General features: G+C 37.9%; 1 protein-coding gene across 1 annotated transcript in view; it reads left to right on the top strand.

Annotated features, from left to right (window-relative positions):
• The window catches only part of insc (INSC spindle orientation adaptor protein), a 67,260-nt gene that overhangs the window by 8,087 nt on the left and 35,201 nt on the right, over positions 1–23,972 (top strand). Inside the window, exons 2-3 of the mRNA XM_030137694.1 lie at positions 8,570–8,644; positions 18,619–18,689. Of these exons, the coding sequence (XP_029993554.1) occupies positions 18,646–18,689 (44 nt within the window). The 5' untranslated portion in view covers positions 8,570–8,644; positions 18,619–18,645. The remainder of the gene's footprint in view (positions 1–8,569; positions 8,645–18,618; positions 18,690–23,972) is intronic.

Here is a 23,972-nt window from a genome sequence, read left to right as displayed (position 1 = left end):
TACTAATTAAATAAATGAATGAAAAGTGCAATAAACCACATGTAAATGCACATATTTTTAAATATAGAAATGTCACAGCTGAATCCCTTAAAACTATAAATGTAAAAAAAAAAAAAAGATACACAAAATCCTTTCAATCCACATTAAACTTATTTTAAGTGTCTACATCAAGTAAATTTTTGACTAACTCCAATAAAATATCTATTATGTCCATTTTTCATGAGCATCAGAATGAACTATTTCCAACCTTGACATTAAATCTGTAAGTGACAGATACTAATGAATAAACATATGTTTAATAAAACCATGGTCATCCACTAAAAGTGACACTCAAACACAGCAGAAGTTTTTACACCCAAAAACTACAAGTTCCAGGACAATGAGGTCACTTCCTGTTGTGGACAAGACAGGGTTCATGTAGAGGTCACTGAGTTTATTTAATACTTGAGTGTTTGCTTTTAATCCACATTAAGTTTCAGTTTGTGAAGCATGTTTAAATAATGATAATGAATTTGAAACATGATAATGTACAAAAGGTGGACAGTGTCAAAAGTCATTTTATTCATTTTATTCTCATACAGTGACATTTCCATATTTGTATCTAAACGTATGAATCTGTGTCTGACGTAGCGTCGCCATGGAAACAGCTTTGATGATTCCATCAGCTGTGGTTCTAGAGGTTCTTCAAGAGCTCTTTATGTTTAGTTTGTGTTCCGTTGTTCATGTAGTTTTGACTTATTTTGCAATTTAGTTTAATGGATGATGATTCAACTGTGAACGACACAAAACTACGGCTTTAAAGTCCATTAATTCAAGTCTTGTACATGAATACTTCCATCTCATATTAATACTACAGTCAAACACATACTTTGACTGTATACTCTGACGTTTTCATTAAATTTGTCTCTTTTGATCGGATTCTTTTGTCGATAAAATTATGTTGAATCTGTCAGTGAAGGCGTGTGTTGTATTTATCACCACTGATAAATCACTCAACCTCATTCCTGTTGATTCACTTTTGCTGTGATTTACTTTGTTGCACTGGAACATGAAACAGTTCCCATAATCCCCTGCAGGTTTCTCAAGTCTCTTGTGTTTTGTGGCTGTGTCTGACGTGTCTGCGTCCGTTGATGCGTCACTGAGACGTCATTGTGACTCAGTGAGGACTCAATTAGGAGAGTGCAGATATAAATTTTTGTGTAGGTGTGTCCGATACGGCAGTCGCTGAGGGACATAAATCAATAGGAGGCCGGAAGAATCGTAGCAGGTCCTCGCCTCCGTCGGCGTCTCTGCTCGTTTCCATCTGCTAATTGGACGGAGGTCGCGACTCGGCGGCGGCATCCGTTTATCCGTCTGTTCGTGGATGATCTGGAGAGGAAACACTTGAGTGTGATTGTTTGCTCAGGGATTGAGTGGAGATGGAAAGGTCCCACCCACTTTGGTGCTGAGGAGAATCTGACTCCTTAGGGAGTCTGGGGGCGGAGCTGCTCCTTCAGGGGGCGTCGCCTTTTGTCGGTTTGACATCCATCGGAGTTGTGGATGCTGTGACGTCAAACATGTTAATAAGTAAAGAGTCAACGCTGAAGTGGGAACTAAACTATTATGAACTGAAGAGAAAAAAAACAGCATAAAGTCTAAAAACAGGCCTTTAATCACAGATTTAACATGGACAGACACAGGATTTAACAGACAAATACCAGGCAGTCATGAAGACGACGAGATGGACATGGTGTCAAAATGGACAAACATTAAAACCCCATCGTGCCCTGGAGGACGAAGACGAGGATGAGGATGAAGATAAGGATGGGGAAGATGGGGACGGGGCTGGGGCTGGTGTCCAGATGAGATGGACAGGAAACAGAAGTGGATCATGTAGAACAGTCCTGATGATGTTTCACACATTGAAATGAGGACGAGCAGTGACTTTGGAGATCTATTTGTCATGACATCACTTCCTGTTTCCTCCTCTTCTGTTCATTGGTTCATTAAACACATTCAGGTCTTTCCACTACTTGACATTAGAGGAGGAAGAAGATGAAGATGATGCATAAAGTTAGTCTAAAGTTAGCATCTACTGCAGGAAAACATTCAATATTGAAACTGATCACCTTAGTATTAGTTGAATAAATGGATTTAACTCCTTCTGAGGCTGAACTCATTAAAGATGAGTTTTTGACAGTTCCGTGACATCAGAGTGACCAGAAGGATGGACTATTCAGTGTCATTTTCTGATTGTTTCACAGTGGTTATGTTCTAAAACTCCCATAAACACACACACATCTTCACTAAATAAAAAAACAATAGGAACATAGAACATAGAACCAAGTGGTCTTTATGCTGGTTTTTCCATATTTTCCCTATTAGTGTTTATTACTACCTCCGCCAAGGAGGTTATTTTTGCCAGCGTTGGTTTGTTTGTCTGTCTGTCTGTTTGTCCATGTGCAAGATAACTCAAAAAGTTCTGAACAGATTTGGATGAAAATTTCAGGAAATGTTGATACTGGCACAAGGAACAAATGATTAAATTTTGGTGGTGATCGGGGGTGTTGGGGGGTGGGGGCTGATCTGCCTTGGCGGAGGTCTGTGCTCTCCGAGTGCTTTCCTAGTTTTCCTTCTATTCTTTCAGATTCGATGGTTTAATAGTGGTTTAAAAATGTAAACATTAAATATGACGTCGGTTCAGTTGGGTAGAATCTGGACTTCTCTCTGTCCTCGTCTCATTTTAACTCATTTTTCATGATTTCTTCTTCTGTTTATTGTAAATGACACATGTCGAGCTGTTCTCCAGACGTAATTACCCGACATGTGTTTATTCTTTTACCCCAAGTGGAAAAAATAGCCATGGAAGGGCTTTTAGAAGTGCCACGTGTGGAGGTTTTCTTGCATACCTTGCGATTTGTGCAGTAGATATTTACTTATGTTGGACATGTGCGTCCCATTTGCCTTTAGTTCAACTGTGGAAACGCCTTCAACTCCCACCCTAACCCTAAAAACCAGACGCTGTTCGCTGGCTTTAGATCTGGGACCACCTTCCCTCCACCCCTGACTCTTACTCTTCCCTTTTCCCCTAAAAAAACCCACAGCCCCCCCCCATTACCCCCCCTCCTAATGCCAAACAGCTGTGGGCTGATTTGGAAGGACTCGCCGCCGTCAACGCTCTTGTTTTTTCCTCTAATCTCAGGTCAAAGTGCCGTCTTTAACCCGAGCCTCCGTTCGTGGCTGATTTATGGCGCCGCTGTTGGATGTGAGGTCATGGATTTACATGGTCGGTGCTCCTGGGGGGAGATAAATGGACGCCGATGCTTGTAAATCATGTGTTTCGATCGTCGTGAACACCATGTCAAGCTGTAACTGGGCCAATGGCGTTTCCACGGCGTCCACTCCATCCAGCTGAAGGAGGCAGCGCTGAGGTCATGCTCCACCTGTGATTGACAGGGCGGGGTCGGGGCGGGGTCGGTGTGGGATGGCGAGGCCTGAAAGATGCCGCTGTCATCGGGAATCTCATTCAGACCGTTTTTATTTTAATTCGATGATGATGGAAAACGCACAAGTAGATTTTTAGGTTTTATTTGTTTCACTGAAGAACTATGACGGACTACAACTCCCGGGACGCATTTCAGCCAAATAATCTAGTCTTTTATATCATTTTAATCTTGTGTCTTGGGAGTCTTGATTATTGTTTGTCAGTTAATAACATTATTCAGCTTCATTATTAAATACTTTCATTGTATTTGTGAATATTGTATGATTATTTACATTTGACACTAGTTTTATAATAATTCTTTTTAACGTTTTATTTCTCAGCAGATATTTAGCATGTTTAACATGTGAGTGACAAGATGAAAAGGAATTAAATTTGTTTGTTCTGGGTAAAAAAAAAAGGTAAATTGATTTTACTTTTACGGTCAAATCAGTGTCAATATCATCAAGACATGATATGAGTCTGAAGTGCAGATAATTGTACTGAAGTCTATTAAACTATGAGGTTTGAATGTCAGTGGATGGACACACTTGGTTTACATGTATTAAATAATAAAGTGAACAAAAATGAATACATTATTTACAAACTAATGAATACTGTGAAGAAATTTGCAAAAACACTAACTGAAATTAAGTAAAAAAAAAAAAAAAAGAACAAAACCAGTCAAAATGATCAAGAAAAAGAAAAAAATATATATAAATCAACAAAATATTAAGTAATATGAACGAAATAAGCTGCATACTGAACAAAATGGAAGAAAAAATAAAAAACCACCGAAGTGTAAAAAAAAACAACAACCCCAAAATAACCAACAAAATGAACAACAAATAAAATTCCAAGTAAAATTAATCAAAATGTAAAAAAAAAAAAAAAAAAACTCTCCTCAAATAATAAAATAAACAAACATTGTGGACGCTTATTTTTATGTTCAGTTAATTAATTATTTATTTTGTTGAAAACATCACTTTTTCTTCAGTTATCTCTTTTTATATAATAACCCTCAACTTTACTTTGAGCTTTAATGAACATCTACATGATCAGTGAATTAAATATAGGGAAATACTTGATTTACACTGAAAAATGTAAAATACAAAGGATAATATTATAATAAATGGGGATGAATTTCCCCCAAAGGTAGCGCTGGGTGTTTAAGGGTTAACAGAAGGATAATCGTCCAGTGGTTAAAGGGTTAAGCCTGGTGTTTGTCTGGTGTAAATGCTGGTTTTGACGCGGCGTCCTGCTGATGTGATGACATGGTACTTTGTTGGTAACATGTGCTGTGACTGATTACAACCCTGTTACCTGACCAGCCTCCATTAGCCATGTGTCGGCCTCCCAGAATGCTTTGCTCATCCATTATTAAACAGCTGCTCCGGTGTCAGGTCCTTCACAGTCCACTTCAGAACAGGTCCAGGTCTGTGGGAGCCTGGGGGTCTCTGGGTAGATGTGGATGGGGGTGTTAGCATCATGTGTACGGGGGTGTTAGCGCTGACGTGGTGATGTGTTGGTCCGGGGTTTTACAGCTGATGAAGGTTTTACTACGTAGAGAATCAACAGGTCCAGTTCTGCATCAGAAATGAAGGAATGAATGAAACGGTGAGTTCAAAGACTGCAGGAAATATGATTTTTGGGATGTTTTTACTCTTATTTCCTCCACTTCTGTTTATTTGATTCCAGTTGAAGTGTTTCTTCTGAGTTTCTTTGATTGATGTTTGTCTAGCTCATCGTCTTCAGTGTTTTTCATCCATCGTTTCCAGTTTTCAGCGTTTTCAGCCTCTGTTTTTGTTCATAGTCGGTTTGTTTAAGGCTTTTATCGTGAAAGGCCGTGTGTATTTTAGTCCATGTATCCACGTATCTGGTATTTATACAAACTGATATTTTTCCCAATAATAACATCATTCACACCTGATTGTTTTCATCTCTATGAACCTGCATTACTACACCGTACAGCGCCACCATGTGGTTGGACTTAGAACAAATGTCCGGGTCCTAAAACTCTGAAATAATAGTTTTGAGTTTCATAAAGTACAGTTTTCATCTGAATGAAACACAGACATGCAGGTAAATGTACACCTTTGTATTATTATATATTTATTCTTTTCTACTTCATCTTAAGGGCAGATATAATTCTATACTGAGCATAACTTTGACTTATTGTGGAATATTTTCTTTTTCTGTTAACCCTCTGCTATCCCCCTTGTAGAAGTCCTTTAATCACCTAAAGAGCATAATATGCACAGTCCCATAGTAATATCAAAATGTTTATCATACAGTTTGTTTTTATGTTTTTTTTGTGTTATTTTAATATTTCATCAACTTGAGCCATCAACAAAAATACCAAATACTCAATAGCTATCATATTTTAACCCTTTTAAATGTCATGTTTGCAAAGTAAACAAACCATATTTTTGATGCAAAAAACACACAAAAAAACCCTCTTTTCAATATTCTACATAAAAATTGGATCAGTTTTTTTTTTTGTTTTGTTTTCATCCTGGTATATGTCAATGATTAACACAACATTGGTTAATATACATTATTATTTTTTGTTCTAGGTCAAATGTTGAATATTAAAATGGGTCAGTGTGCATTTTGTACTCACTTGGTAGAAAGGTGTTAGTGTAGGAATTTAACATTGTTTACCATGTGATGATTTTAGTGAATGGGTCAGACTTAAAAAATCATGCAAAAATGAACAATTTTGAAATCGTAAAAAATAATACGACCTTTCATAACATGAAGTGCCAAGTGTGCATAATATGCTCACCCCAGATGCTGAATAATAATGCTTTTAGTAGCTGCAGTTTGCATGTCCTTGTTCCTGTTGTGCATTAACAGGATAAACATATTTTACTCAATGTTTTCTTGAGTCCGTTTATGTACATATTGATTCCCACGTTTCCCTGGAAAATGTTCCACAACTAACATCATCTTTTATAAAATATCATAAAACTGAAAACTCATCCATTGGGATTATCTTTAATTTACAACTGTTTCTGTGGCAACTTCCACATGTAGTTTTCTCACATTGAATGGGTCAATATTTAATTTTTTACACTGTTAACTGTTTAAAATAAATCACCTAAAATCCTCCTCATAGTGTTTATATTAAATATCTGGGAAGTTGTTCCAAAGATGCTGATGTATTCGATTGAACCGATATGAAAGGAATTTATTTCCACTGATGGGCCGGGGGTATTATGTGACCACTAGAGGGAGTAGTGAGTCACTCTGAGGGTGAGAACCAGAAAGAAACAACTGTCAGTCAAAGAACAGAAGTGATAAAACTACAGTCATTGTTTTCACTGGACTCAGCTGTAAATGTAAAGAATGGAGTTGGATGGTAAATGTCAGTGTTTCTGCTACACGGGTCAGTTTGATTCTGAGGCTTATGAAGGTATACAGTTATTATGGGATGTTCTTATCTTTGCTAAGTTGCTGCCAATTGATCCATGGTTCAGACTAAACTGTGACAGTTCTGACCTTGTTTGTTGGATTCAAACAGAGCTTTAGTTCAGTTATTGACAACACAAACCAAACAGAAAACAGAGGTGAGTAGTAGTTTTACTGTGTCTGTTTTCAGTCTAAAAACAGAGCTAAGCTAACAGAGCTATAATGTAAACTATCAGCTGACACAGCATGTGAACATTATAAAACAGTGTTATTTTAGTGACTGTTAAGAATAGGAACTATGAGTTTGAGTTTAATAAAACTTGATGATTCCATAATACAGATGGAATCAATCACCTTTATCCTTTATTCAGTAACTGATCCAGTCTGAGGACACATAGGGTTGGTTCTGTGGTGGTTCTGGTCCATGGAGTTTGTTTTGGTTCCAGGTTTAGTTTGTGTTAAAGTTTTACCGTCTGATTTTACTGTGTTCACTCTATAAACACCATCGTTCTCTGTGTTAATGTAATTGGCCTCACGCTGCTTTTAAAGACCATGTGAAATTTAAAAGCTCAGTCTAAGCCACTGTGTTCTTCTCTTTCCCTGAGCTCCCTGGTGCATTCTGGGTAATGGTGTTTGACTTGTAGTCAGTCAGTCATCTCAGTGACTCCTCTGACTCCTCCCCCTCCTCCGACTCCCAGGTGGACTTTAAAGACTTCACCTTCTCAGCGTCTTCATCTGCACTGAAATCAAAACCAAGAGGAAAACGACTTATGAAAGTGTTTACATCTACAAAGTTATCTTCAAAATGTGAATAACATGAACCTGAAAATTCTTTAGAAAATTAAGTGTAATTTTACCGATGCTGTGTCTCAGTTTATCATTTCCACATGTACATTCTAACGTACAGATCACAGAGGATCTACAAATACACACAACAGTTAATAACAGACAGAATATTGGTACAATTACACTGATTTTTCTCAAGAAAGTTGTTGATATTTGTTCAAGTAATTCACATTTTTCATTTTGATTATGTGGGCCAGTAAAATAATGACGTAATAATTTATAAACTATGTCAAAAACAGTCAAAATTTTTTTTTAAATGTGACCAGAAAGAACAGAAATAAACAGAAAAAAAATCAACAGATATCAAGAAAATAAATAAGAACAAAATATGCTCAAAAATGAACAAAAATTTGAGAAACAACAAAATAATGTTAAAATTTCTTGTAGTTCTAAGACATTTCAGGTTGTTCGTATTTGTTCAGGTTATTCATGTTTTATTGTTGAAGGATAGTTCGTAAGTGTAAACATTTTCATGTAATTTTACTTTTTTACACTAAAACAAAGAGAATAATGTGGGTTTGTCATCATTTATAGGTTATTTGGATTGTTCTGTATGTGGAACCTGAACTAAAATTATTTTAACACCATTGTTTTTTAATATCTTCAGTGTAATTTTTGCATTTCACAAATTCATTCCATGGGTCGGATTGAACCCTGCCCACAGGCCTTATGTTTTCCACCTGTGATCTACAGTCTAAAAGTACAAGGACACGTCAAAACAAACCCACATGAGGAGGATTTAAAACAATAAAAGAGCCAAGAAATGGCATTTTCATATATTTTCATGGTTGTTCTCACACGAAATGATGATAAAATACTGATAAACCTTAAAATCTGCGGTGGTTTCAGATTCTGGACCGGACTACGTGGATCTGTTTCCCATCAGCTCCCGGTTCATCCCTCAGCTGTTCCATGGGGTCAAAGGTCAGTTTGTACACTTACCCTTACACACACATTAACCGCCAACTGTCACATGTTCCGTATGTTCTTTCTGTTCTAAAATCACTCGAATTTTCTGTTAATGAACAAATTTTATCAAACTGTGAATCACTTGTTCTGTGTTATTTCCTGTTGTTTATTATTGTCCCGAGCTGTTTTGTGATTTTTCGTGTTGTTTCATGTAATTTCATTTCCAGTTGTGTTGCTTTTTGTTGTTTTGTTTTGTGTCGTTTCGTTTTGTGTTTTGTGTTTGTTTCGTTATTTCATTTTGTGGTTTTTGTGTTATTTCATGTTGTTTTGTGTCCTTTCGTGTCGTTTCATTTTGTGTTTTGAATCATTTTGCTTTGTGTCGCTTCATGTCATTTCATTTTGTGTTTTTTTGTGTTTGTTTTGTTGTTTCATTTTGTGTTGTTTCATGTTGTTTTGTGTCCGTTCGTGTCATTTCATTTTGTGTTGTTTTGTGTCATATCGTCTCGTGTTGTTTCATTTTGTGTTTTTTGTGTTGTTTTGTGTCATTGTGTTTCGTGTCGCTTCCTGTCGTTTAGTTTTGTGTTTTTTTTGTGTTGATTTTGTTTCATTTTGTGTTTTTTTGGTTTGTTTCGTGTTGTTTCATTTTGTCTTTTTTTGTGTTATCTAGTATTGTCTCACATTATTTCATTTTGTGTTTTTTGTGTTGTTTTGTGTCATTTTGTTTCGTGTCACTTCCTGTCATTTCATTTTGTGTTTTTTTATGTTTGTTTCATTGTTTCATTATGTGGTTTTTTTTGTGTTGTTTTGTCTTTTTGTGTCATTTCATTGTATGTTTGTTTTGTGTTTTTTCATGTGTTTTTTTGTGTTTTTCGTGTTTTTTTGTGTCCTTTCGTGTTGTTTCCTGCTGACGGTTCAGACTATTTAAAGCTTTATTCCATGAACATGTAGAATCTGCGTTCACGGACAGAGTGTGTGAGTGTTTCTACGTCGTCGAGTTTCTGTAGTAAAATAAGTAAAGCTGCTTCGTGTTCGTCCTCCTCCACATTTTCTGACATGACGCTGTCAAACCGTCAGCACCAAGGACGTCAGAGCAGCTGAATCATTAGCACAGGAACAGGCAAACCGCCGCTGTTTTTCCGCCGTTTTTCCACTGTTTTACCGCCATTTTACCACAGATGATGTTGATGTTGCTAATGATGATGATGCGTTAAAAGCCGCTCGGCGTCCGATGGAAATGGCGTGGAGGTGAATCCGTTTGAGGAGGTAATAAGTTCGCCGCCATCATGGTTCTGACTCCGGTTTGACGTCGGCATCATCGATGATTGAGGCCGAATGTGACGGATTTATTTTAAGAAGAGCAGAAAAGCTCCGACAGGAAGAGAACGAGGGTTATTTATACACGGAAGAAGGTTTTAATGGAAACTGTAATGATAATGAGGTTAAGTATAAGTATGAGTCAGACCTGGAGGTTGAACTAGGTCTGGTAGGTTAGTTTACTTCAGTTTGATTTAAATTATTTTAATTTAAATTAGGTTAGTTAAGTGTAAAGGTCCAATGAAACAATGAATGACAGCTATAAAATATTTATTATTATTCCTTAAAAACCCAAACATACGACTACATCTACTGATCTAAACTGTTTAATACCTGTTGATCCACTAATCCTATCAAGCCATGTAAATAATTGGTGTAAAATACAGTTTGTCGTCTTTTCATGGTCATCAGATATGACCCATTTGGACGTTCAGAGGCTCCGTAGTTACTATGGAAACATAGTCATCTTCTACAAAACTGATTTACCAGTAAAACCCATGGAGTTGGATCAATGACAGTGGATAAAATCAACAAAAATGAATGGAAAAAACTCCTACAAATTAGAAATTAATGTGAAAAAAAAAAAATAAGCAAAAAATTTACTAAAATAAAGTAAAAGAGAAAAAAATAAACAACAAAAACAAAATAATGAATAAAATGAACAAAAATGAATAATAAATGAGGAAAAATACTAAACATGAACAAAATTAGCCACAAAATGAACTAAATTGAAGAAAAAATTATGAAATAGGCAACAAAATTAACAAAAACAAGTGATATGATAAATAAAATTATCAAAATGAATAAAAGAAATAAGAAAATCTACAAAATTATAAATAATAAAGAGAAAATAAGCAACAAAATTGATTTAAAAAAAATTTTTTTTTTGAAACTGATTCACCAGTAAAACAAATGAAGTTGAATCAGTGACAGTGGATGGACACACTGGGTTCATGATAAATAATAAATAAAATGAATGAAAACAAATACAACATGTACAAAATAATAGGTAACATGAAAAAATAAGCAAAAAAAATTAAATGAAGTAAAAATGAATAAAATAAATTAATACTAATTCAACAAAATAATACATAACATGAACAAAATAAGGTTTGAGACACTTGGTTTATGTTCATTTAATGATTTAACTGAAAAAGTCACTTTTTCTTCAGTTTTCTCTGTTTTGATAAAATAACCTTTGAATTTAATCTGAGCTTTAATGAACATCTACATGATAAGTGAATTAAACACAGAAAATACAGGATTTACACTGAAAATACTATAATAAATGGTGATAAATCAGGAAAAGTTGATGTTTTAGTTTGTGTTGAATCATCATGGTTTGTCTTTAGTTTTATTGATCATTATCTTTTTTACGGATAGTTTTTGTCAATAACGCTGATTAATTTTTGTTATTAGTGAAATATTATTAGTGTCATGTGACTGATCTGACCGTCAGACTCCATCGGCTCTTGGTGAATGAATCGTCTTATTAGTTTGAGGCTGTTTTTCCATCTGAAACAAAGTCTCTGTTGATGATCAGTGAAGTCTGAAAATGTCACAGAGGAGCTGGCGGAAATGAGCGAAACCATCGCAACTGTAACCGAACCCTAACCCCACTGGAGAACGTCAGTGGTTCTGTATTTAACCCTGTTGGAGAACGTCAGTGGTTCTGTCTTTAACCCTGTTGGAGAACGTCAGTGGTTCTGTCTTTAACCCTGTTGGAGAACGTCAGTGGTTCTGCATTTAACCCTGTTGGAGAACGTCAGTGGTTCTGTCTTTAACCCTGTTGGAGAACGTCAGTGGTTCTGTATTTAACCCTGTTGGAGAACGTCAGTGGTTCTGTCTTAACCCTGTTGGAGAACGTCAGTGGTTCTGTATTTAACCCTGTTGGAGAACGTCAGTGGTTCTGTCTTTAACCCTGTTGGAGAACGTCAGTGGTTCTGTATTTAACCCTGTTGGAGAACGTCAGTGGTTCTGTCTTTAACCCTGTTGGAGAACGTCAGTGGTTCTGTATTTAACCCTGTTGGAGAACGTCAGTGGTTCTGTCTTTAACCCTGTATTTAACCCTGTTGGAGAACGTCAGTGGTTCTGTCTTTAACCCTGTTGGAGAACGTCAGTGGTTCTGTCTTTAACCCTGTTGGAGAACGTCAGTGGTTCTGCATTTAACCCTGTTGGAGAACGTCAGTGGTTCTGTCTTTAACCCTGTTGGAGAACGTCAGTGGTTCTGCATTTAACCCTGTTGGAGAACGTCAGTGGTTCTGTCTTTAACCCTGTTGGAGAACGTCAGTGGTTCTGTATTAACCCTGTTGGAGAACGTCAGTGGTTCTGTCTTTAACCCTGTTGGAGAACGTCAGTGGTTCTGTATTTAACCCTGTTGGAGAACGTCAGTGGTTCTGTATTTAACCCTGTTGGAGAACGTCAGTGGTTCTGTCTTTAACCCTGTATTTAACCCTGTTGGAGAACGTCAGTGGTTCTGTCTTTAACCCTGTTGGAGAACGTCAGTGGTTCTGTATTTAACCCTGTTGGAGAACGTCAGTGGTTCTGTCTTTAACCCTGTTGGAGAACGTCAGTGGTTCTGTCTTTAACCCTGTTGGAGAACGTCAGTGGTTCTGCATTTAACCCTGTTGGAGAACGTCAGTGGTTCTGTCTTTAACCCTGTTGGAGAACGTCAGTGGTTCTGCATTTAACCCTGTTGGAGAACGTCAGTGGTTCTGTCTTTAACCCTGTTGGAGAACGTCAGTGGTTCTGCATTTAACCCTGTTGGAGAACGTCAGTGGTTCTGTCTTTAACCCTGTTGGAGAACGTCAGTGGTTCTGTATTTAACCCTGTTGGAGAACGTCAGTGGTTCTGTCTTTAACCCTGTTGGAGAACGTCAGTGGTTCTGTATTTAACCCTGTTGGAGAACGTCAGTGGTTCTGTCTTTAACCCTGTTGGAGAACGTCAGTGGTTCTGTATTTAACCCTGTTGGAGAATGTCAGTGGTTCTGTCTTTAACCCTGTTGGAGAACGTCAGTGGTTCTGTATTTAACCCTGTTGGAGAACGTCAGTGGTTCTGTCTTTAACCCTGTTGGAGAACGTCAGTGGTTCTGTATTTAACCCTGTTGGAGAACGTCAGTGGTTCTGTATTTAACCCTGTTGGAGAACGTCAGTGGTTCTGTCTTTAACCCTGTTGGAGAACGTCAGTGGTTCTGTCTTTAACCCTGTTGGAGAATGTCAGTGGTTCTGTGGTTCTGGTGTTGACGCCGTTATCTCAGATTCCTCAGATGACGATGACTTATTTTAAGACCAGACTGAAATATGTTGGTCTGGAACGTTAAGAGGCTGAAACTGGAGGAAAAATTAGAGTCTGAAACAACACAGAGATTCAGACCCCGGTCTAGTCCAGTCCATGCAGTCTGGTCCATATGGTCTGGTTTGGTCCATGTGGTCTAGTCCATGTGGTCCAGTCCGATCCATGTGGTCTAGTCCATGAGGTCCAGTCTGGTTCATATAGTTTGGTCTGGTCCATGTGGTCAGGTCTGGTCCATATAGTCTGGTCTGGTCCATGTAGTCTGGTCCAGTCCATATGTTATGGTCCATCTCTCCTGGTCTGATCCATGTGGTCTGGTTTATATGGTCTGGTCCATATGGTCTGGTCTGGTCCACATGGTCTTGTCTGGTCCATATGGTCTGGTCTGGTCCATGTGGTCTTGTCTGGTCCATGTGGTCTGGTTTATATGGTCTGGTCCATATGGTCTGATGTGGTCTGGTCTGGTTCATGTGGTCTAGTCCACATGGTCCAGTCTGGTCCATGTGGTCTGGTCTGGTCCATATAGTCTGGTCTGGTCCATATAGTCTGGTCTGGTCCATGTAGCCTGGTCTATATGGTCTGGTCCATGTAGTCTGGTCCGGTCTATGTGGTCCGGTCTATTGGTCTGGTCTGGTCCATGTGGTCTGGTCCGGTCCGTATATTCTGGTCCATATCTTCTGGTCTGGTCCATGTGGTCTTGTCTCTATGGTCTGGTCCATGTGATCTTTATATGTGGACTCAGGACAAGGGCCTACATTGATCTGGACTCTGTGTGGGATGGGAATGTCACCCCGACACCCCCCCCCCCCCCAAAAAACATTTCCCATAACCCACTAGGAATGTCAACCATGTGACCACCATCCTGTGGACCCGGTCTGAACCAAGTCTGGACCAGATCTGGACCAGACCCTGTAGACCCTGATCCAGATCCAGAGGACGAACAGGAAGGAGTTAAATACGGACCAGACGGTGAGTGGAAGGAAGGAAGGAAAGAAAGAAAGAAAGAACAGGTTTTGTTTTATAAACAGTAGAACTCTGATGTAACTGGTTTATCTGTAAAATAACTTTGTACATGTTTTAGAAAAGTTTTATTTTAATTTTCAATTAAGAATCTGATTCAGTTCTGGTTTTGTTTCTGTTTTCATACAACTGAACATTGAATATAATACGTAGATTTAACTGTAGAATATATGAATTTAATGTCAGAACAAACATAAAAGAAAAGATAAAACAGAAAATAAAATGAACAGATTAATGAAAAACAAACAAACAGAAAACAAACAAATAAATCAATCAAGGAAACGGAAAAAATATGTTTAAAAGGGATTAAATAAAAGTAAATGACAATAACCAACTCAAAGCTGAACAGATCCTGGGTCTGTTCTTCAGTTTTGTCTTCAGGCCTTTACTCTTTGTCCTGGTTTTCATTTAGTTTTTGTTTCAGTCTGAATTCCTGCTTCACCACAGAATGTTCTAAAAACCTCTGGAGGACATTGGATATTTATACCCACTGACGAGGCAGACGCTGAGGTCACATGATCCCACGCTGAACGCCAGGAAACGCCCACGTCCTGATGGGACTTTAACATAACAGACGTTAGACTTTATTGACTTTATTGACCTTCATGTCAACAGGTAACGACAGAGTGTAAACATGTGAAACTCCTCATTTAACCTCATTCTGTATCAGTTTGGCAGACATTAGCAAACAAAGAAACATGCTAATGTTAGCAAGAAACCTTTCATCTTGGTTTAAGATTTTGACATTACTTTAAGTGTTAGAATGTCCTGGATGAGTTTAATTAAGGATGAGTTTAATTAAGGATGACTCTGTGGGTCATGTGACCTGTAGTCTCTGTGTGTCATGTGACCTGTAGTCTCTGTGGGTCATGTGACCTGTAGTCTCTGTGGGTCATGTGACCTGTAGTCTCTGTGGGTCATCTGACCTGTAGTCTCTGTGGGTCATGTGACCTGTAGTCTCTGTGGGTCATGTGACCTGTAGTCTCTGTGTGTCATGTGACCTGTAGTCTCTGTGGGTCATGTGACCTGTAGTCTCTGTGTGTCATGTGACCTGTAGTCTCTGTGGGTCATGTGACCTGTAGTCTCTGTGGGTCATCTGACCTGTAGTCTCTGTGGGTCATGTGACCTGTAGTCTCTGTGTGTCATGTGACCTGTAGTCTCTGTGTGTCATGTGACCTGTAGTCTCTGTGGGTCATGTGACCTGTAGTCTCTGTGGGTCATGTGACCTGTAGTCTCTGTGTGTCATGTGACCTGTAGTCTCTGTGGGTCATGTGACCTGTAGTCTCTGTGGATCATGTGACCTGCAGATGAGTTGTATTTTTTCGTGTGAGTCTGTGTTACAGTTTGTCTGTCAGATGATTTGTCGGTCACAGTTCCATGTGCTTAAATCTCGTCCACATGTTCAGACGTGAGCGGTGCAGTGAGTCCAGGCTCCACCCACCGTCTGTTATTTCAGCCGGCGTGCGAGTCGGTGCTCACACAGACGCCTTTTGTTCGCCTTCGACCTTCGACCGCCGCGTTCTCCACAGCAACCGTCCCAGAAGCCCACGGGGCAGCTCGGGTTTCAGCTCAACATGAAAACAAATGTCCACCGCAGCAAGAACATAGTGAGGAACCGCCTGGGGGCGACACGGAAACCCCACCTCCAGACAGTGATGTCGAACAGGTCTGGACCAGGTCTGGATCAGGTCTGGATCATCTGGATCAGGTCTGCACCAGGCATGGACCAGGTCTAGATCAGATTTGGATCAGGTCTGGACCAGGTCTGGTTCAGGTCTGGACCAGGTCTGGATCATGGAGAACCTGCAGAAACAGTTCAGTCCTTACAGACTCATGTTAAACTGTTGCGTTCAAAGGTGCGTCATGTTTGTCCTTTTACTGTAGAATTGTCTAAAGAGCAACCGACTGTCACTCTTTGTAAGTGGGCGGGGCTTGATTGGTCGCCATGTGTTAATTGGCTGTACCACGCCTCAGGTGTTGCGTTTCATTGTTACGCTACATCCAGTTCCAGGGTCGACATAGTTCGTATTCACCGTTGTCGTGGTAATGTAACAGTGTGGTTCAGAGTGCTGCTGCGGCGACGGCAGTTGCCGGGGTAACGGAGGTGGGATTGTTCACTGGCAGTGCTTCCAGGTCCTGGCACCACGACGCCATCCGTTCTGTGAAAATGGGCCTGGGGGAGCCACGCCAACACTGCAGTTAAACCCCACCCCCCTCCCCCTCAACCCCGCCTCCGTCCATCCTCCTCCTCCTCCTCCTCCTCTTCATCATTCTGTTTAAAGCGTCTGACTGTAGTTTTTCTCTCAGGGTTTCATTCATTTTATGTAAAATATGAACATAAGTTAACGTCCAATTAAATTTGACCTTTAATAAGTGATTTACCATTGTTTATTCTAATTTTATCCTCTGTATTTTGCATTTTTCAGTGTAAATCCTGTATTTTCTGTATTTAATTCACTGATCATGTAGGTGCTCATTAAAACTTAGAGTAAATTCAAAGGTTATTTAATCAAAACAGAGAAAACAGACGAAAAAAGTAACTTTTCAAGCAACAGATATCATTAACTGAACATAAAAACAAAAGTCTACAATCTTATTTTATTTTTGTTTTTTCATTTTATTTATTATTTTTACTTGTTTTTTGTTGATTTTCTTGCTTTATTTATTATTTTTTCTTCAGTTTGTGGCTTATTTTGTTCATGATACTTATTATTTTGTTGATTTATTATTCATTTTTCTTTTTATTGATTACTCTGGCTGTTGTGTTTTTTTCTTTTTCTTTAAATTTCATTTTAGTTAATGTTTTTTTTTACTTATTAAATTTAACCATTATTTCGTAAAGTTTTAATGCCCAGGAAAACACAACAAACAGCTGATTAATCACATGACCTTAATGTTTATTACATCAGACTTTTTTCCAGAATGGGGTTCTTATTTCCTTTATGCCTCTGAAAGATACAAAAACAGCAAGTGCAAAAAGTTTTCTGCAAAACGCCGGACATTTTCTTGAATTTTTCAGTGAGAAATGACATTAAATACTGTAATTACATTACTAAAGTAATAATAGTTTTATTTTTTATTTGTGTATGAACATAAACATGTCTAAGTGATTGGTGGTGTTGGATGCACATGCCGCTGTGGACCAAACCGTCTTTAACAGAACCACTGCAGAGCCTGGTTCTGTAACGAGCTGCTAATTACAGTCCGTAAACAGTGAATGTGTAACAGGGCTGTGCAGGATCCCATCGACTAAAAGGTTCATGGGAGGAAGCCGGAGGGCGACCGATCCAAATGGGATACAGCAATAAAACCTGGATACAGTTGGAGGCACTTAAGAGGTAGAAGTAGAAGAGGCTCTGGATGGCAGCCAGCCAATAAATTACAAGATAAGAAATATGATTCCACTGGCAGCGGCCGAGCTATTTAAAACAGGAGCTTTATTGATAATTGAATTACTGAGAGAAAAAAGACAAGACAAGAATAGAACGGCTGGAGGCCGATCGATAAGCAGATACTGTCGAAAAAAAACACCAGCACAAGAAAAAACAGAGTCAAGAAGACGTTCAGCGGGTTCCTGGTGGATCCACGAGGATTCAGGACTAGTTAAGAAGAGCAGGTTAAGAAAAACTAAACTAGTACCATTGATAATGTCCACCAGCTTAACTCACAACTAAACCCAGAACTAGTATTAACACTAACATCCATCAGTTTGATCCACAACTAAATAATTAACAATAACCTACATGTTATTTACGATAAACTACATTTTATTAAGGATGAACTACATGCTCTTAACGATAACATACATGTTATTAATGATAGTCTACCTTTTATTAACGATAATATACATGTTATTAACGATATTCTGCATGTTATTAATGACAACCTACATGTTATTAATGACAATCTACATTTTATTAACGATATTCTACGTTATTAACGATATTCTGCATGTTATTAATGACAACCTACATGTTATTAACGACAATCTACATTTTATTAACGATATTCTACGTTATTAACGATATTCTGCATGTTATTAATGATAACCTACGTGTTATTAATGATATTCTACATGTTATTAACGATATTGTACATGTTTATTAATGATAATCTACATGTTATTAACAATAATCTACATTTTATTAACAATATTCTACATGTTATTAACAATAATCTACATGTTACTAATGATAATATACATTTTATTAACAACAATCAACATATTAACAATAACCTACATGTTATTATCAATCATCTACATTTCATTTGGACATTTTCTTCTTCCTTTCTCTGGTATGGGATATTAATTTCCCTGTTTTTGTTGTGTCCTGTCGTTTATTTGTTTTTTTGTTTGTTTCCAGGTTGACGCCTGACATTCTTCAGATAAAATGGCGACTCCTCAGAGCAGCTCAGTGTCTTCGTCTCCAATGAGGTGAATCGAATAAATCTGACCTCATCACCACCTTTAACATACACTTAATTAAACACAATTAAACCAATACAGAACCGAGCAGCAGGAAACTGACATAAACAGAGGTTTATGAAGGAATGTTTCAAATGTCTGAATACGATCAGTTCTGTTTCTGTTTTTATGTGACCATGAATTCAGACACAAATTAAACAGAAATGTTGAAGAAAATGACATAGTGAAAGAAAAAAACCAAACAGCTGTAAATGTCAGTGAATGCGTACAGTTATATAAAACCATGGGGCCCTGAACTCATCAAGGGTGATGCAGTGGGATGTGAGCATGTGCAGAAAATGGCGGCGGCGATGACGTACTATAATCAGACCATCAGTTGTTATCAGTGGGTTTTAATGACAATGTTGGAGACTTTAGGAAAATAGATTAATTAAACAAACCAAACATCAATATTTGTGTCAAAAATGTATAGTTTCAAGCAGATTCTGAAAAATAAATCAACAGAAGATTAAAACGTCTTAAAAGTTTCATGAATAAGTGGAAAAAAAAAACACAAACAGACTAAAAAGATAATTTCAGGTCCGAAATAGAATATTATAACCAAACATTTTTCACTTTATGCGAAGCCACTAAACCTGTTGAACCTTAAAATGTGAAAGAGGAGCCTTTTAAATGTTAAATCAGGTCCAATGGTGGATTTTCCTTCACGTCCAGTCCTTTATTATCTGATGGGTTACAGATTTTCTGACGTTTAAGCAGTGAAATGAACAGATGAATGAATGAAGGCGTCTGAGTCCATCTGAGCCCATGTTTGATCAGAGCTGTTGGTTCAACGTCACCAAACTAATAAACGGGTCTTAAAGGATCTGAAACCAGAGAATGAGGGTCAGGAGGTCCAAGCAGACCGACCCGACCCAGAGACAAAAGTCCATGACGACAAGAACCACCAAGGTTTTAACCGCCGAGGATTCATGTGTTCATTCATGTGTTCATTCATGTGTCATATATGGGTCGTCATCACTATAAGGTGCATTTCAGATTCAAAATGTCCAAAAAAACCTTGAGATTTTCCACTTAACTTTATGTTCAATGTGTTCAGTCGACTGTAGGCTGTTACAAAGGCACGTTGGTCAAGATCCCACATTTTTAATATTTTTTTCAAACAAGATCCAATCAGACCAGAAAATATGAAACAAATATGTCAACCCTGTTACTGACAAACACATGTAAAAATAAGTGACAGGGTGGACAGTTTGGGCTAAAGTTAGCATTTAATGACCACATGTTGGTCCATGAGTTAGTAAAGTAGGTCATGTTTGAAGAGGACTGAGGACTGTTCAACAAATATATTTAAATTTCTGAAAGTTTTATATTAAACCTTATTTTGTGGTAACAGGGTGGACATGCTAAAACCACATCTAAGAACAAACACAAAATGATGAAAATGTTGAAATGTAAATGTAAATACGAAATGCTCTCGTGGACTATGTTTACACCTCCGATGAAGACACTCAAAATGATGATGTCATCAGTGATGTCATCAACCAGATTATTAAAGGGGCGGTTCCCCCAAAGTAACAGGGTGGACAGCAATTTAATTGATATGTGTAGAATGTTAAATATTGTCATGAAAATAAAATTTAATGATCAAAATGACTTGTTTTATTGAAAATTTTAAGTATAACGAGAACATCTAAAAAGTATTTTAATTTTTTCCATTTAAACATTTCTCAAAGTCACTAAAGTTAGAAGGACAGTGTGAGGGACATGAACAGATCAGGTAGACTGACTCAAAGAAAATAGTATAAAATAATAAAATCACATTTCAACAGATTTTTATGTTATTTTGTCTCTTCCCTCCTTTTTTTCATGTTTGTTGTGTTTTATTCATTGACACGTCATCTTTTCTATGTATGATTTTCATTGTATATCATAATACGTTATTCATAATCATATAATACACATTATATACATTGTATAATACACTATATATTAATACATTATACAGTGTTATAACATTATAAAATAATTATGTTTACATTGTATAATAGTAATTATATACATTATAATACATTTTTTATAATCATATAATACACAGTTGTCAAACATGCAGCCCGGGGGCCAAATCCGGCCCGCCAAAGGGTTCAATCCGACCCCTGGAATGAATTTGTGAAATGCAAAAATCACACTGAAGATATTAACAATCAAGGATGTTAAACGCATTTTAGGTCAATTCAATCTAAAAATGATCAAAGCAGTAAAATAAAACCACAATAACCTATAAATAATGAGAACAGTAAATTTTTCTCTTTGTTTTAGTGTAAAAAAAAAAGTTAAATTACACAAATGTTTACATTTACAGACTAGCCTTTTATAAAAAAAAAAATGTGAATAACCTGAAATCTCTTAAGAGAAGTATGTGGAATTTTAATAATATCCTGTCTGTTATTTAATGTTTTGTGTATTTTTAGATCCACTGTGATCTCTAAGTTGTGATGCATATGGATAAATAATAAACTAAGGTGTAATATTGTTAACATTGCACTTATTTTCCTAAGAATGTTCAGGTTCTTCATATTTGTTTATGTTATGTTCGAGTATAATTCGTAGATGTAAACATTTCATCACAGAATTTTACTTTTTTCACTCAAAAGTTATTATCCTATTATTTATATAATTTTAGGGTCCAGCCCACTGTATATCATATTAGGCTGTATGTGGCCCCTGAACTAAAATGAGTTTGACACCCCTGATATAATATAATACCGATATAATATAATACATTTTAATACTTTCGTCATATTTCCTTAACGTATTGGTTTAGATTATGTTTTTAAATGTATTATTTCATTTAGTTGTTTTGTTTTTCATTATTCACATTGTTCCATACATTGATTCCTTTCATAGATACAACCTTCCATCACTTTATCCTGAATCTTGGGTTTTTGAAAATGTCTGTTTTACTGTTTAATCCTTTTAAATCAGCAAATGACGTCATAACAAAAAGTCCAAGTGTTTGTTTTAAAATAGAGGAGTCAAACTAAAACTAAAACTCCTTCTTCATTTCCGACATCTTGTCCTCCACATGTGGCAAATGTGTGAAGTGTTTTTAGTTGAAGGTGCAGATTAGGGCGTGAAACTCAAACAGATGTGAAACTCAGATGCCGATGAAGCTCCGCCCCCATCAGTTCAGATCAGTGACGGAGTCGACGGTGAGTTTTTACTGACGTTGGAATCAGACACGAAATGAAGCAGAACAAACAGACACGACGGCGAGGGGATCGGGTTACTGTCTGGAAGGGGCAGGGCTAAGGCGTGGTGTCATAACCCGTACATCAGCCCGGGTTTGGACGAATCATCTGGAAACACATCATTCAACTATGAAATGAGACGCATATGTTTGAGTCCAGTCCAGATCCTGGTTCAGCTTCAGCTTTACTGCAACGTTAAGGATTTAGACTGAGAACGAGATGACGACGACACAGAGAATATTCAACCCTGAACCCTGAACCCTGAACCCTGACCTCTGGACCCTGACCTGTGGACTCTGGACTCTGAACCCTGGACCCTGACCTCTGTACCCTAGTCCCTGGACTCTGAACCCTGGACCCTGACCTCTGGACCCTGGACCTTGAACACTGGACCCTGACCTCTGGATCCTGTACCCTGAAACCTGGACCCTGACCTGTGGACTCTGAACCCTGGACTCTGAACCCTGACCTCTGGACCCTGGACCCTGAATCCTGACCTGTGGACTCTGCACCCGGGACCCTGACCTCTGGATCCTGAACCTGGACCCTGAACCCTGAACCCTGAACTCTGGACCCTGACTTCTGGACCCTGAACCAAGACCCTGGACCCTGGACCCTGAACTCTGAACTCTGAACCCTGGACCCTGGACCCTGGACCCTGGACCCTGAACCCTGACCTCTGAACCCTGGACACTGAAACCTGCACCCTGACCTGTGGACTCCGAACCCTGGACCCTGAACCCAGGACCATGAACTCTGACCCCTAACCCCTGAACTCCTGAACCCATGACCCCGAACCCTGACCCCTGACTTCTGAAACCCAGACCCTGAACCCTGACCCTTGGACCCTGACCCCTGACCTGGACCCTGCTGCACCTCATCCATGGGTTGGATTTTAAGGAACAACATCAAAACTAAAACTATGACATTAAAGTCACACACTTTGACACAGAAATAATAAAACTATAAAGTGAAATAAACAAAAATATCTGAAACAAACCAGAGTTTAATGAGTAAAAACAGACTCATGGTCAGATTAAACCCATCGATACTTCAAACCAGGACATTTATCAGTACATGAACGTTGTAGTTTTAACATGAATAAATGTAAATAAAAGTTTCATCATAAATCTACTGTTCCATACTATATCAGCTGCTTTATGGTCTTCTAGTAACTGATCAGTGTTTATTTGATTTTATTCCTAATGTTTGACCCATATTTGGTTCTTTTAATGATGAAAGTGCAGGTATTTGTGCTAAAACTTGGTCGAACCCAGAAGACCAGGTGGAGTCCAGACTCTGCTGGTTTGAGGTGGATCTGGTCTGAAACATCTGGTCCTCAGATGTGGATTCAGCTGGACCTGTTGGATCCAGATCAGACCAGGGCGCGGCTTCGATTGGCATCACACGCATGTTTTTACCATTTTCTGATTCATCACATGGAAACACAGTGAGGTTTTAAAGAGACCGAAGGTTTATGGAAATCTGTGGACGATGTGTTCATGATGCATCGACTGACTGTAGGAATTTAGAAACACAAGTAAAAACACACGACACAAGGTTAAAACTGGATTAAATCAGAATCAAACAAAAACCAGTCACTGTTTCTGTCATTCCCACCGTTCCTAAGTTTAATACTAATGTTTATTAAATGGGTTAATATCACTATAAGGTGCCTTTCAGACTTAAAATGTCCAAAAAAACCTTGAGATTTTTCATCTAACTTTATGTTCAATGTAATAGATAGACCGTATGCATTTTGGTCAAACTCCCACATTTTTAATACAGTTTTTGCAAGCAAAGTAATAAACCAAAACAAAAAGGGAAAAACAAGAAAAAAAAGAGGTAACAACAACAAAAAAAACACAACTGACAAAATAACATGAAAATGACTTGAAACACAAGGTGCACAAAAAGACAGAAATTAAATAAATGATAGGACAAAATAAAAACATTTTTAAAGAATCAACATAAAAGAAAGAACAAAAATCAGCAACACAAAAACAAATAAACAACACAAAAACACAGAAACAACATAAAA

This window comes from Sphaeramia orbicularis, chromosome 6 (assembly GCF_902148855.1).
Source record: "Sphaeramia orbicularis chromosome 6, fSphaOr1.1, whole genome shotgun sequence".
Taxonomy (NCBI): Eukaryota; Metazoa; Chordata; class Actinopteri; order Kurtiformes; family Apogonidae; genus Sphaeramia; species Sphaeramia orbicularis.
Note: the sequence above shows the minus strand (reverse complement) of the source record. Positions and strands in the feature narration are given on the sequence as shown.